Here is a 15,736-nt window from a genome sequence, read left to right as displayed (position 1 = left end):
TCTGAAGGCAAATATTGACACACAAATACCTACTCATAGTCTGAGGCTGGCGACACTGGGTATCTATAAAGCTCTGGAAGTGTCTGATCCCCACTCCCACCGAAGCATTGGTAAACCACACTTGGGAAATAACATATTATGCAAACTACAATAGAATCTCAGAGTTATGAACATCCCAGGAATGGAGGTTGTTCATAACTCTGAAATGTTTGTAATGCTGAACAAAACGTTATGGTTCTTTCAAAAGTTTACAACTGAACATTGACTTAATACAGCTCTGAAACTTTACCATGCAGAAGAAAATGCTACTTTTAATGATCTTAATTGAAATGAACAAGCACAGAAGCAGTTTCCTTATCTTGTCAAATCTTTTTTTAAATTTTTCCTTTATTTTTTTTAGTAGTTTGTTTAACACAATATTGTACTGTATTTGCTTTTTCTTGTCTCTGCTGTTGCCTGATTGCATACTTCTGGTTCCAAATGAGATGTGTGCTGGACTGGTCAGTTCATAACTTTGGTTTTCATAACTCTGAAGGTCTACTGTATTACAATAAGAAAAGGAGTACTTGTGGCACCTTGGAGACTAACCAATTTATTTGAGCATAAGCTTTCGTGAGCTACAGCTCACTTCATTGGATGCATCCCATGAAGTGACCTGTAGTTCACGAAAGCTTATGCTCAAATAAATTGGTTAGTCTCGAAGGTGCCACAAGTACTCCTTTTCTTTTTGCGAATACAGACTAACATGGCTGCTACCCTGAAACCTATATTACAATAAAGCACTTTTAGACTACACAGTTAAATATTTACAAGTCAGAAAATGCAAAAGTTAGATGAGTGCATACCCTTTAATTTACTCTTTGTGCTTAATACTCATACTATTCAAATAATATGATAATGCAATAGGTTTTTTCAAGTTTTAGTTACTCATTTTGGCCTTGATTCTGCAGTTGAATATATTCAGGTTTAGTCTTATGCTGTATTATAGTGTCTGACCCCTCTATATCTGATTACAGGATAAGGGCTATATTTTGTACTACGGTGTGTGTATGTAACAAGTAGAAGTACTTGAAAATATTGGTAGGAAAATACACAGTAACATAAACTTCAGTAGACTACAGAAACTATAACAAAATACTGTGATAATGAACAGCACTATGTTTTGTCATGGATAAGGGTAATAAGCACTGAAATATTTCAGTAATACCAGGACAAACCCTTGCTTGCGGGCACTTAAATATCCGCACAGAGCGAACAGACCTTTTATTTTTAATCTTTAAAAAACAAACAACTCCCCCCAAATCCTAAACACCTCTTTACAGCAAACTACATGGAACTCAGACTATCTTGAGGATAAAGAGCTTAACCTGCATTGTTGAGATTTGAACCATTAGCTCCAAGGTGACTCAATATTTGAAACCTAATGTTTAGACTACTGAGCGAGCCATCCCCTCTAGCAAAACTGACTGGTTCTACTGGGTGATGAGTTATACCTTCTGAGTCACTTTCTTTTTCAAATTGAATTTTTTCTGCAAGAGGTGCTTTTGCTAGTCTTTTCCTTCCCCCGTGCCAACCTGCAAGCTCAGAAATTAATTCTGAATTTGTACCATTCAATTCATGCTTTGTTTTCTGCTTTGCTTAGTCTTTGCAGCAAAAATAATTTGTTTCTTTTCTCCATTGCTCATAATATGAGATGTCACTTCTTCCATCCCTGAAAAGGATGCATATACAGGATCTAAATATGTTTTAATTAAGTCACTTAAGATTGGTTCAGGTGGATGTCTCACTAAAGAAGCAACGAGAGCTGTAAGACAAGGATTTAAAATCTTCACTCATTCTGATACTTTAACACTGGCAAAATGGCAATTGTCCGTTCACTCCAGGACAATCATAGAACTCCTATTCATAGAGCTAGGCTTGAAGTTCTAGATCCACTCCAATCCGTGTATAATTATATTATTGTACTCATCTTGAAACAGTTGGGCTTGTTGCCCATCTTAATTTTCAGCTTTCCGTAGCTGTCTTCCAGCTTCCCAGTTTTCCCTTGAAAACCAAAGCGTATTTTTACAACACTGTAATTAAACTTTTTACATTTTTCACTCGTGAATCTCTGGCTAATTGACTTCTGTGATCAATGCAGAAGGGAAAGTTCAACAGAACAATGGCAACCTAGGTGTTTGACCATGCTACTCTTTCTCTTTGCTAATGTGTCTATAATGAAATTCTACCCCTTTAGAGGATTATAGAGCTGCAGCTGGCTCCCTGTGGCCCCTGCTCTCTACTCATTCAAGCAAAGAATTAAGCTGAATGGGAAATTTAAAAATAAAAATAAAATGGAGCATATTTTCTAGAACCTGGCAGCTCTCCTAGAAGTTCATAAAATGTGATGCCCTATTTTATCAGATGTTGTGGGACTTCAGTGTTCTGTATATGACCCCTCAAAATTCCTGTTGGACAATTTGGGGAAAGGTTGTTATGAACCTGTAAAAATGTTATGGAACAGTAAATTCTGAGCAAGTAAGCAACCAAAAATATTAAAATACCATCTCAACTGAAATGGGTTTGACTATTGGATGTCTGTCATAACTTTTCATAGAATACTAGCAAAGACTTTATCTAATGTATGAGAAGAGGTTGAACCACTAATAGCTAGGTTCTGCACTTGAAATATTATGTAGAGATTACATATCTGTAACTGTGCAGGATTGTTCTATCCTGGGACCAACACTGCTACTAGAGAGACAAGCTGGGTGCAGTAGTATCTTTTATTGAGCCAACTTCTGCTGGTGAGAGACAAGCTTTCGAGTTTACACAAAGCTCTTCTTCAGGTCTTTCAGAGAGACAGAATTATTGTGTAAATTCGAAAGCTTGTCTCTCTCACCAACAGAAGTTGGCCCAATAAAAGAGATTACCTCACCCACCTTGTCTGTCTTATATCTGTGATTAGATACGCACAGCTCTGGATATTGTATTAAAAGTATCTCCAATTCAATTTGGAATTTGCCCCTTAAGTTTGATGCATCTAGGTATTTGCAATTTAATCCTGAAAAATAAATCATTGCTTTAAAAGTAATATCATGGTTTACAGTGGCTTAAGGAGAGAATGAAATAGAATGGAATATAAATAAATTCAATTGTTTATAATACAGCTTTAAATATATCTTCTAAACCTATGAATGATCTTCCTATCTTTCTTATATGTATGTTACTGAAGAAGTAGATCAAAAGTATAGGTTAATAATTGAACTGAGATATTTTATATAATTTTTTTCTATTTTAGACTTAAAGTTCTGACAAACAAAGCTTCTGTGATGCTGTTTATGAAAGGAAACAAGCAGGTAAAGATCTCCAAAATGGTTTAATAGTAATTTCTTTTGATGCTCACGTCTGCAGGGAAGGGACTGTTGAACCTCTTTTCTTTTTGGCTACTGAAATTGGAGTGATATCAGGAAGTTATCTGTCTGACTTGCTTCTACAGACCGTACAAAGCAATCTATAATTTATCTGACAGGTATCAGGACTTCAGCTGAGCACATTGCTGTGGTGATGCAATCATCTCACTAAAACTTTAGTTACATTCATCAGCTTCATCTACATCATTTATACTGTTTGTGTTCGAATTGTCTCCTCCTTTTGGTTTTAGTCCAAAAGTCCCTGTGCTGATAGTTTTGGGTTTAGCAGATAATAGATCACTCTTAGTTCTCTCTTGCTGCTTATGTAGCCAGACTCTCACAGGTGAGGCCTACCCTTCGATTATTACATGCCATGTTAATCCTAGACATCTCTTTAGGTATTCCCCTTCGTGGCCTAGCTGAGTTGTTGTCCTATTCAATTTAGTTTCTCTGCTTTGGTTATGTAAATTTTCCGCATAGCTTAAAAAAGATGCTGGATGATTTTATGGCAACACATACCATAAATGATCTACTGTTTTCCTTTACATGTGTGAGATGGTGTCTTTCTGAACTGCCATTTTTTATCCACCCAGACTAAAATAAATGTGATGACTGAAGACAGACAAGTTTTAATAATTAGGATTGAAATGGTAATAAATGACTAACTCAAAAGCTTAGCTTGTTTCTTAGTGTGTCACATACATAAACTGGCCTCTCTGTAACAACGAGGCAGGTACAGCGGTATGGGTGAAAATAAATGTAAACTGTCGATCAGAATGATGGATACTAGGTGATGACTCCCCCCGCTTAATCTGATCTCATGAAATGTTTATGCAGTAGTTTTGATATATGTACAGAGGGAGCTCTGTTTCAGGTGGGGAACTAGGCTCTTCCGTGTATGATTCCCTCTTTTTCATTTAATTTCTTCTTTTTTCTATGAGCTCAATTTCCATATTACTTATAATTAAGGCTCAGATTCTGTCTTGGTTATTTTTAGTAAAAATCATGGACAGGTCACGGGCAATAAACAAAAATTCACTGAAGTCTTTGACCTGACTTTCTCTAAAAATATCCTTAACAAAATGGGGAGGCAGGTTAAGCTCAGCACATGCTGCTGCTGGAGCTCTGGGGTCCCCTGCTGCCGCTGTGGTGAGTGGGAGTTCCAGGGTCCCCCAGCGCAGCGGCTGAGCAGCTCTGGGGGTCCTGCTGCCCATGGCAGCAGGGAGCTCTGGCGGGTTCCACACTGCTTGCGGGGGCTGGGATCTGCGGAGGGTGGGCAGAGTGGGGTGTCTGGGAGCTCCACCCCAGGGCAGAAAATGGCACGGAGGTCAATGGAAGTCATGGATTCTGTGACCTCTGTGTCATAATTGTGGCACTTCTGCTGATTCACCATGTTAGGAAGTGCTGGAATCCTGAAGGGAGAGGCTAACTCATTAGCCTTAAAAACAGTCAGGTGTAGAGAGGCTCTGTAGCCTAAAGATCAATTTTTTTGTTTTTTGTATCTGAGCTGCCAAAAAAGTCAATCTTGAAGAAGGGGCAGGTAGTCTGGACTAAATAATGTGTGTAGATTCTGATTAGAGCAGGGTCCCATCTGGGAATAAGCTAAAATAGATAATTCCCTTTCAAAATGAGAATGAGTGTTTGTACAGATGCAGAATTTACCAACTCAGTCCAGAAAACTGCTGCCTGTCTTGCAAAATGGACAGTGATGGGTAAAGGGAAAAAATTATGGGGAATAATAAGCTTCTCTTTTTTACATGTTTATTAAATGTGTGGATCTAAAAGTAGTGTACTTCTTGGGCAACTTCTTAGCTTTGGCTCTCTTTGAATACTCTTAAGAAATAACCTGCATCCTAGCTGTAACCAGTTTTCAAGACCAAAATGGATGAATGTGGAAAATGACTTCACTAAGGAAAACTGTCAAAACAGTAGCTCTCAGAACAGAAGAAATGAGGGAGATGATTCTCAGTGTTTTCATTCACTTTAGAAGTATTTGCAGAGCAATTTGTCTCTCCCTCACTTGCAAAGTTAAACTTGGCAGAGCAAATGTAATGTAGTTGTTAAAAGGTGAATGTGGAAGGAGGACAGCAGACAGAGTGAACATCAAGAGGGGTTATTTATTTGAAATAAAATAGATTAATTGGGTTGTGATATGAGAATCTGGAAGTTGGAATTTTCTTGGCTTAAGAACTTTAAAACTTCACAAAACTAGAAAAATAGTGTTGTAGTCTAATAAGTTTTTTTTCTCTCACTTTAGATGGCAAAATGTGGATTCAGCAAGCAAATTATAGAAATCCTAAACAGCACTGGGTATGTAGGTATTATTTAAAACATAACAGCTTTGTAATGAATAAAAGTGCAGTGTTTATAAGTAAACTTACAAGGTGGAAAAATGCCAGGTAGCAATAGTAAATTGAATCATTCTAATGGGCGAATGGCTTTTTCCCTCACCTAAAATTATATTTATAAACATTTAAAGGAGGCATCTTATTAATGCCCTAAAAACAGAAGGTTTTAGTGGAAAGTGAAATTGAAAGAGGGAGAGATGCCTGGTGTGGTGACTGAGTTCACAGTACATTTAGTATAAGATTAACATCTGCCAGTGGTGATTGCTGGAATGTGGGAGGCAGTTTAAGCACACTTAAAGGTCTGTTGAACAAGTTAACTGTCTAATCATATTAGTGAATTACTCCTCCTGATTACTGCTGGACATGTAATTCTCTTGTTCTGCGTGAGACATTGCGTAGTGCAAATAGTTGCTAGCTAATTCAGATCCATAATTGTTGCCGACTATTTAGCTCAATAATCACTGGTGAGAGAGATGGAAAAGCAGCTGGCATTTGATAATTGTAATAAAAATGGAACTTCTATCCCGACTTAAATTTATTTGGCTACTAAATGCAGTGAGTGCACTATATGTTACATTACTTTCTAATTAATTAATTAATTAAATAATAATGAAATAATAATGAAAAGTAACTACTTAGCTTGGTGGTAGCTAGGCTAACTAACAGGAAGCACTGTGAATGCCTTTCTCATCCTCTCCTCTTTGCAATCTGATTGACTACAAAAATCTTTGCACTCTGATTAGCAACTTCTTCTAGAATTCCCTTTTGCCCACAATAAACATGGCTGCTTCAGATTCTGAGTGTTTTGCCATGCCTAATGTCTGATTTCCCGTCTTCCCTTGCAGCTGCTTCTTGTCCCTTGAGAATTGCTTAACAGCTTCCCCCCTTGAATAATTCCATTTAAAAAAATTATATTGTATTATTTTTCTGGTTAGATGTGTGACTAGCAAGGGTAATCAACTATATTTATGGCCCTCTGAATCAACTGTGAGTAGTAGCCAATCAGAGAATGGAGGTTTGTAGAGTTCAGAAACACCTCATACAAATGCGTGTCAATCCCCCTCAGCCAATCAGAGCATAAGAATTTGCCAACTGTCTGGTGTTTATGAACTAACTCTAGTCAGAGTGCAAGGAATTATTAACAAAATAAGTGTACCATTATGGATCAGTAACTTTGCCTGAGACCATTACATGTCTGTATAATACAGTTTATTTTGGTGTCTAAAACTTTTTCCATTCTTAAGCACTGTATTGGTGAACTGAATTATCTTGAATATCACATTTATTTTGCACACTCAGTTTTTCTTGTGTAACATGTCACTCTGTCTAGTCAGCGTAAGTAGTCTTTCAATGAAAATGGATACTTTTTGGTCTATACTAACTTTTGATTTTGATATAGATGCTAAAAAAGATGTTGTAGCTGTAAAATAAGTGTGTGTCACTTGGAGTATTTAATAGCTAATTACCAGATGTCATTTGTCTCCTGTTTAAGTAGCTGACTTTCTGCAGTCTCTTGCTTACAGATTATAAATAAAGATCTTGTGTGTGTCTCCTATATTTTGGATGGTGGCTATCTGGTAGTGTGAAAACAAATAAATTGGTTATGTTTTTGTGGGTATTATGTTGCAAAAATGCATAATTCATTTTCATCTTTCTTTATAGTGTTGATTTTGAGACATTTGACATATTAGAGGACGAAGAGGTAAGTCTGATACTTTATCTCGTCCCCTCCGCCCCACAGATGTCACTGTTATGTCTACTACACTACTAAAGCTGCTGTGAAGAGCCTTAAAGTTAAGATTATTTTCCTTAGGTGCGGCAAGGATTAAAAACATATTCAAACTGGCCAACATACCCTCAATTGTACGTGAAAGGTGAACTTGTTGGAGGGCTGGATATTGTTAAGGTAAGGCAGGGGAGGGAGGACGATGACTCCTGTTTAAAATGTAAATTGACTCTTCTAGTGTGAACTTCTAAAAAAATATTTTTTAGAACTGCCATATACATAAGCTCCTATGTAATGGCCTTAGATTTTGAAATTGAATGACTTGGTTGGTTTTACTGTGACTGTCATTTCAACATATGGTTGAAAGGAGCTTTTAAATCTCCAGCATGCTCACATACTCTGATATAACAATGAAATGTATTTTCTTGACAGCAGTCAGCTACCTTTACTGTAAAGACCATTTTTACCCTGTGGGTGCATTGTTACAGGTTTCATTTTCTTTTTAGTTTTACTTTTGACATTGCTCTTCTCAAATAAGGTGGTGAGACATTTTTTCTAGCAAACTTTCATTCCTGAAAAAAAAAAAGTAAGGTTATTGTAGTATTTTGAACAGACCCTGAAGCAACAAAAATAGATCTGCATTTGTTACTGTGGTTTTTGATTTTTGTAACAGAGCAGGCAGAGTCTTCTAAACCTCTAATACTCCTGAGTTTATTCTCCTCTGAATGTTTTATAGCTAGTACACATTGTAACTCCTGGGAAGATATAATCGATACATCTCATTTAGCTCTGAAAATAAGCTGATGTTACTTAAATTATATAGATGATTTTTAAAAATTTTATTTACTTACCACAATTTTGGGTTAACTCGTACATTGATCAATAAGTATAATTTTGAGCATCAAAGAACTTGGAATGTGTTCTACTCAGCAGTAGTTTTTGAAAAATAAACAGCTGAATTGGATTATCTGTTACTGAGAGCTCGCTTTAGTGATGTATTCTACAGACATATGCATGTTACAGTAATTTGAAGATATGTTATAAAATGACTGAATATGCACAAATATTCTGCTTGTAGATATTTTCTGTATACATCTAAGAAAAACATTTCACACTAACTGAACCAGACTAACTGAATGATTTATAATTTGAACTGAAGTTAACTAACCAGACTAGGGCATACGTGTACTTCTAAATTATAATTTACACCAATTCATGGTCTTACACTTCAACAAATTCTATTGATGGATCATGATTTTTTTACTTTCCTTTGTGTAGCATGTTGGGTGTCTTATGTTCTGTAAAACTTTGTTTAAATACAGAATTACAAAAATTACTTGTGGTTGAGAGGGACCTCTAGTGGGTTATTTAGTCTGTCTCCTCCTGAATAGTGGACGGTTTCATTTTCTTGTCTAAAAACTATCCCTGTTGAATTTGACAGAGGTTATTGCAAAATATACATGCCCCAAGTTACTATCCTATAATTTCTTTACAGGAACTAAAGGAAAATGGTGAATTGTTATCTATTCTGAAGGGAGACAATTAATGCAAATGGACACGAATGCTAATGGTGGGAACTGAAATACTGCAAGAAATGATTCATTTATTGATTACATTGGAGCAATCAGCAATGGAGTGGGAGCAATTAAAAGCTTCTGACTTTCTCTTTATACTTAACAAAGTCATGCTAGATCTATGTTAAAGTAATTTTTCAGAAGAAATACAAAGCTGTATCAACATCTTCAATTAAAATGGAATGTTAAACATTTTTGTTTTCATTGCACTCTTTGTAAATATAAGTATATTCATTTTACGTAGACAGTTTAGTTTAGTGTAAACTGACCCCACAATTCACCTATCTGATATATTTTAGTCCTTTACAGTACGTAGTTTGTGGGCATACAAGTCTCATTAGAAGAACACATATTGTGACAGGCAGCATACCTATTGTCAGTGTCTCTAATTGTTTTTTTAATGTCCGGTGAGCAAGAAAAATGGTACCGAAACCTTTATCCAGAGTACTACTATTAAGAAGTCATTATTAATCAGCTTCAGTTGTACATTATTTATCTCCATTGTCTTAGCAGTTACAGCAATTGTTTGCTAACTTCCAATGTTCTTGAGCCTGGTTAATCCTGGTTTTTGCTTTAAACATATTTAAATGAAGATGGAGATTTAAGCCAGTAAACTTGAAGTTAAGGCTATTCTGGTGTACCCTCAGTGCTGCTGCCGTTAGAAATAAAGTAGCTACTTCCTTCCTATGAGATATTTCTCAACAGTTCATCTTGTTCTTCTGCCTTAAGTCTCTGTACCTAGAGGACTCTTTATTTTCTTGTTTTAATCCACCTTTGGAGACCCGTGGTCTCAATTCTTCCATTCAAGGACAAAAGACTTTCTTTCCTCAATCGTAAGGGGGAAAAAAGTCCAGGAAACTAACCTATGTGTCTAAGCACAGCTTTACCATTAAACCAGAAGTACTGCATGTAATGCTCACAAATCGTCTTGGAAAATAAATCCTCTGTTTGTCCACTGAAAAAAATACAGCAAAGGCAATGCAAGAGTCCTTACATCTGCATCATCAGTGTATCTCAGTGCTGACCTGAAAGGGCCCCTTCTTCAAGTGAAAAAGTATTCAGCATCCGGATCAGTTCAGTCCTGTCAGTTTGCTGGAACTAACAAGGTTGTCTCCTGTGGTAGTGTGAATTTTGTGATGGCTTCTAGAAATTGAAGTGAGACCACCAACTCATTTCACATAGGCGACCTAATGGCAGTTGGATGGTCTCTGGTAGTAACTTTCAGTCGCTATCAACCTGGCCTCGATTTGATTTGACAACCTAGAAGGTGGGCAAATTTTGAGTCTAAACCACTTGGCAGCATTTGTGGGTTTACATTTTTATTGCTGCATCTAAGTAGTATTTATTTACATTATTAAATCCTTTAAAATGGTGGTTGTTTAATTCTATCCAAATATGAATAATATTGGAATTATTTTGGCAATTATTTTAAAATAGAATATATTTATTATTGGAAAAATCAGTTTTAATCTCATAACAGGAAATCATGTCCCTGTCATGAAAACAATCTTTAATTAATCTCTTAGGTATTTCTTGCTAGTAATCATTGCCTACCTCATTAAAGAAAATTATACCAAAATGTACTATCCCTGTGGTCAAATTAGGATTTAACTAAATCAAGATTAAATACAAAATTCAATTTATTCTGCAGTGTTTCTAAAAAATTAGTATTTCCTTCAAAATTCAATACAGCAGAGCTTAATTAAACTGCGTACCTTATAATCTGCACAAAATATTGGTGGTCTTTGCCCATTTTTCTGCAAAGACTTAACGGATGTATTGAATTTTTATATTAAGATTTCATCATTTTACAAAATGCTACGTTATTTTTACTAGTATAGGGTGAATTATTATTGAACTAAAATGGCAGGTGCTTCTTGGAGCAGCTAGTCCTGGAACCCACAAGAGGAGAGGCAATTCTTGATTTAGTCCTAAGAAGAACACAGGGTATAGTCCAAGAGGTGAGTATAGCTGGACTGCTTGGTAATAGTGAAATTTAACATCCCTGTGGTGGGGAAAACACCACAGCAGCCCAACACTGTAACATTTAATTTTAGAAAAGGGGACTACACAAAAATGAGGAAGTTAGTGAAACAGAAATTAAAAGGTACAGTGCAAAAAGTGAAATCCCTGCAAGCTGCATGAAACTTTTTAAAGGCACCATAATAGAGGCTCAACTTAAATGCATACCGCAAATTAAAAAACAGAGTAAGAGAACCAAAGAAGTGCTACCGTGGCTAAACAACAAAGTAAAAGAAGCAGTGAGAGGCAAAAAGGCATCCTTGAAAAAGTGGAAGTTGAATCTTAGTGAGGAAAATAGAAAAGAGCATAAACTCTGGCAAATGAAATGTAAAAATATAATTAGGAAGGCCAAAAAAGAATTGGAAGAACAGCTAGTCAAAGACTCATGTAATAGCAACATTTTTTTAAAGTACATCAGAAGCAGGAAGCCTGCTAAACAACCATTGGGGCTGCTCAATGATCGAGATGCTAAAGGAGCACTCAAGGATGATAAGGCCATTGCGGATAAACTAAACCAGTAATAAGTCACCAGGACCAGATGGTATTCACACAAGAGTTCTGAAGAAACTCAAATGTGAAATTGCAGAACTAACGAGTCTGTAACCTATCACTTAAATCCGCTTCTGTTCCAAATGACTGGAGGATAGCTAATGTGAAGCCCATTTTTAAAAAGGGCTCCAGAGGAGATCCTGGCAATTACAGGCCCGTAAGCCTGACTTCAGTACTGGGCAAACTGGTTGAAACTATAATAAATAACAAAATTGTCAGACCCATAGATGAACATATAATTTGTTGGGGAAGAGTCAACACGGTTTTTGTGAAAGGAAATCATGCCTCAGGAATCGACTAGAATTCTTTGAGGGGGTCAACAAGCATGTGGACCGTGTACTTAGATTTTCAGAAAGCCTTTGACAAGTAAAGTAATCTGTCATGGAATAAAAGGGAAGGGCCTCTTATGGAATGGAAACTGGATAAAAGATAGGAAACAAAGGGTAGGAATAAATGGTCAGTTTTCAGAATGAAGAGAAGTAAATAGTGGTGTCCCCCAGGGGTCTGTACTGGGCCCAGTACTATTCAACATATTCATAAATGATCTGAGAGAAGGGGTAAACAGTGAGGTGGCAAAATTTGCAGATGATACAAAACTATTCAAGATAGTTACGTCTCAGGCCGACTGCGAAGAGCTACAAAAGGATCTCTCAAAACTGGGTGACTTGGCAACAAAATGACAGATGAAATTCAGTGTTGATGAATACAAAGTAATGCACGTTGGAAAACATAACCCCAACTATACATATAAAATGATGGGGTCTAAATTAGCTGTTACCGCGTAAGAAAGAGATCGTGGAGTCATTGGATACTTCTCTGAAAACATCCATTCAATGTGCAGCGGCAGTCAAAAAAGCGAACAGAATGTTGGGAATCATTAAGAAAGGGACAGATAATAAGACAGAAAATATCATATTGCCTCTATATAAATCCATGGTTTGCCCACATCTTGAATACTGCGTGCAGATGTGGTCGTCCCATCTCAAAAAAGATATATTGGAATTGGAAAAGGTTCAGAAAAGGCCAACAAAAATGATTAGGGGTATGGAACAGCTGCCATATGAGGAGAGAGTAATAAGATTGAGACTTTTCAGCTTGGAAAAGAGATGACTAAGGCGGGATATGATAGAGATCTATAAAATTTATGACTGGTGTGGAGAAAGTAAATAAGGAAGTGTTATTTACTACTTCTCATAACACAAGAACTAGGGGTCACCACATCAAATTAATAGGCAGCAGGTTTAAAACAAAGAAAAGGAAGTATTTCTTCACACAACGCACAGTCAACCTGCAGAACTCTTTGCCAGAGGATGTTGTGAGGGCCAAGACTATAACATGATTTTAAAAAGAACTGAAGTTCATGGAGGATAGGTCCATCAATGGTTTTTAGCCAGGATAGACAGGGATGGTGTCCCTAGCCTCCGTTTGCCAAAAGCTGGGAATGGGCGATGGGATGGATCACTTGATGATTACCTATTCTGTTCATTCCCTCTGGGGCACCTGGCATTGGCCACTGTTGGAATACAAGATACTGGGCTAGATGGACCTAGAGTCTGACCCAGTGTGGCTGTTCTTGTGTTCTAAAACTAACTGACAATTGACAGAATACATGAACAAAGCACGATTCATTCTCCTTGCTTATTGATCACTTAATTGCTAAAGTACAAAATTCAATGGGTCTCCCAGACACCAGTGCAAATTTTAATAAAGCTTTGCTGTTTCTGGTATTTATTGCTTAGAAATAAAATGGTTTGCATTGAATTTCTGGTAAATTCCAAAGAGCAGGCTTTTACAAACAGAATAGATTTTGATAGGTAAACATCTCAAAAACAGTTCGTACCAGGAGTAACTCTTATGAACGTTCTACTTCTAACCATATAATTAGTATATGGCTCAATCCAAATCCTAATGAAGGCGGTGAAATATAGCTATATGGCTGTAGTCTGATCTTATTTATAGTGGAAACATTGAAAAGTCTTGACTAGCTAGGTGGTGGTTCCTACAGTGAGGATTTTGTAATTCCTACAGTGAGGCATGGGAGTGGGAAATGAAGGACTTCAGGTGTAACCATAGATTTGCACATTTAGTGTTTTGAATAATTTAATTCTGGTAGTGTTTATTGCCCTCTTCCAACTGTACTTCAGTGTAGTGTTTTGGTGTGGTTGGGAAGAGCAAAATTGACAGTACTCACCTTATCTGAAAAATCACTGTGCTTGAACCATTATGGAGTTTAGTATATTCTACAGTGTCAGTGGCATCAGGGGATGTAGAAGCTTCTTCAGAATCAGAAGTATCAGCATGGATATGAACTGTAATGATCAGGCTAGACACACATTCCCCATAAATCTAAGTGCCGTCTCTGTGTGGTAGAAAACTACTCTGTGCAACTGTAGTTGGCCTAAAATCCCGAGTGGGTAAAAAAGTGAAATCCAAATAACTGTTTGAAATGTGCAAGAAAGCAACTTCATCCAAATGGCAAACATCTCTTCTGGGCTCCTTTCAGCAGAGGGGTGCAGCACACACACTGGGTCTGCCTTGCAGCAATAACTGACATTTAAAATAGAGCCTTTCATGTGGGAATAAAATATGCTGTCATGGGAATAGAGTGCTTTTATTACAAGTGTAGGTTTTACGCAGAATGAAAAGGACAAACAATACTTGTGTTTAAAAATATTTCAGCACAGCAGACACTGGTTGCGGAGGTGAAGCAGTAAGAAATAGGTAGGAAATATTCAAAAAACCCTGCCATTTGTTTCCCTAGTCAGAGTCATAGGTTCTTATTTGATATTCTCCAAACATCCCTACATATGTAAATATTTGTAGAAGTCAGCAACCAACCACATACAGGTTGAACCCCTCTAGTCTGGCACTTTGGTGCGGCAACATCCATGGTCCAGCATGATTTTATTTTGTTTTTTATGCTTTATCTACTTTATTTCCTGTGCCAATACAGTAAAATTATGTAACATCACTAACACTTTGTTATGAAGAGCCGATAAGCCTTGGCTAGGCTGCGTTGCAAGCGTTGTTCCATTTATTTGCCTTGGCAAGATAAAAATAAAAAGAGACCTGCTCGTTACAATACTGATCTCCCATGGTTCGGCACTGGTCAGGTCCCAAGGGTGCCAGACTATGGAGGTTCAACCTGTATTTCCTTTGTCATGTTGTTTTCATACATGCTTAAATTAGTCTTTCAGTGCAAATGATGGACAAAGTTGTGACTTTCTGCAGAATGTTCATTTGCTGGGAAAGACTGACAATATTAACTTGTGCGGTAATCATGTCAGATCTCCAAAGCTAATCGGTGTCAGGCCTGGTTTTCAGCATTGATGTGAGAGACACCTAGGGTACATCTACACTAGAATAAAAGATCTGTGGCTGGCCCAGGTCAACTGACTTGGGCTCACAGGACTCTGGTTGTGGGGCTAAAAATTGCTGGGTAGACATCTGGGACCCCCCTCCCTCACAGAGGCCAAGAGCTCAGGCTCCAGCCCAAGCCTGAATGTCCACACAGCAATTTACAGCCTCGCAACCCAAGCCCTGTGAGCCCAAGTCAGCTGACTTGAGCCAACTATGTATGTTTAATTGCTGTGTAGACATACCTGCAAAGAAAACCTCAATGTCTCTTTCCTTTGTGCAACACCAAGTTGCTGGAGGTGCAGTCTTCTTGATGAGACCTAAAGTGAGATCTTGAACATTTATGTCACTAAAGATGCCCGAATATTTTTTTTACAAGCAGTGATTAGTTTGATGATGGTGTTTGGATCAAATCAAACTTGGAATTTCCCACTGTCCCCTGAACAGTTTCAATTACATCCTTCACTTCCTGCACTATTATAAAGTGGTGGAGTGCTATTTTAAATGATAACTTTGTTCTATATGAGAGGGCAGTAACAATATCTGAACCCTCTCTACTCTTAGGGTATGTCTTCACTACCCACCAGATCAGTGGGCAGCGATCGATCCAGCGGAGATTGATTTATCGTGTAGCATCTAGACGTGATAAATTGACCCCTGAGCACTCTCCCATCAACTCCTGTACTTCACCGCTGCAAGAGGTGCAGGCAGAGTGGATGGAGGAGCAGCAGCAGTCGACTCACCATGGTGGTGAACTCACCTAACTAG

At 37.5% G+C, this 15,736-nt stretch overlaps 1 protein-coding gene across 2 annotated transcripts in view; it reads left to right on the top strand.

Annotated features, from left to right (window-relative positions):
- GLRX3 (glutaredoxin 3) overlaps positions 1-9,232 on the top strand; it is a 34,203-nt gene extending 24,971 nt beyond the window's left edge. For both annotated transcript variants that reach the window (XM_084635266.1, XM_084635267.1), the window contains exons 7-11: positions 3,281-3,338; positions 5,650-5,702; positions 7,403-7,442; positions 7,554-7,646; positions 8,962-9,232. In XM_084635266.1, the coding sequence (XP_084491392.1) occupies positions 3,281-3,338; positions 5,650-5,702; positions 7,403-7,442; positions 7,554-7,646; positions 8,962-9,012 (295 nt within the window). In that variant the 3' untranslated portion in view covers positions 9,013-9,232. The remainder of the gene's footprint in view (positions 1-3,280; positions 3,339-5,649; positions 5,703-7,402; positions 7,443-7,553; positions 7,647-8,961) is intronic.
- The last annotated feature ends 6,504 nt before the right edge of the window (positions 9,233-15,736 follow it).

This window comes from Lepidochelys olivacea (genome assembly GCF_965140295.1).
Source record: "Lepidochelys olivacea isolate rLepOli2 genome assembly, chromosome: 7".
NCBI classification, from domain to species: Eukaryota; Metazoa; Chordata; order Testudines; family Cheloniidae; genus Lepidochelys; species Lepidochelys olivacea.
This window is presented reverse-complemented; position numbering and strand designations above follow the sequence as displayed.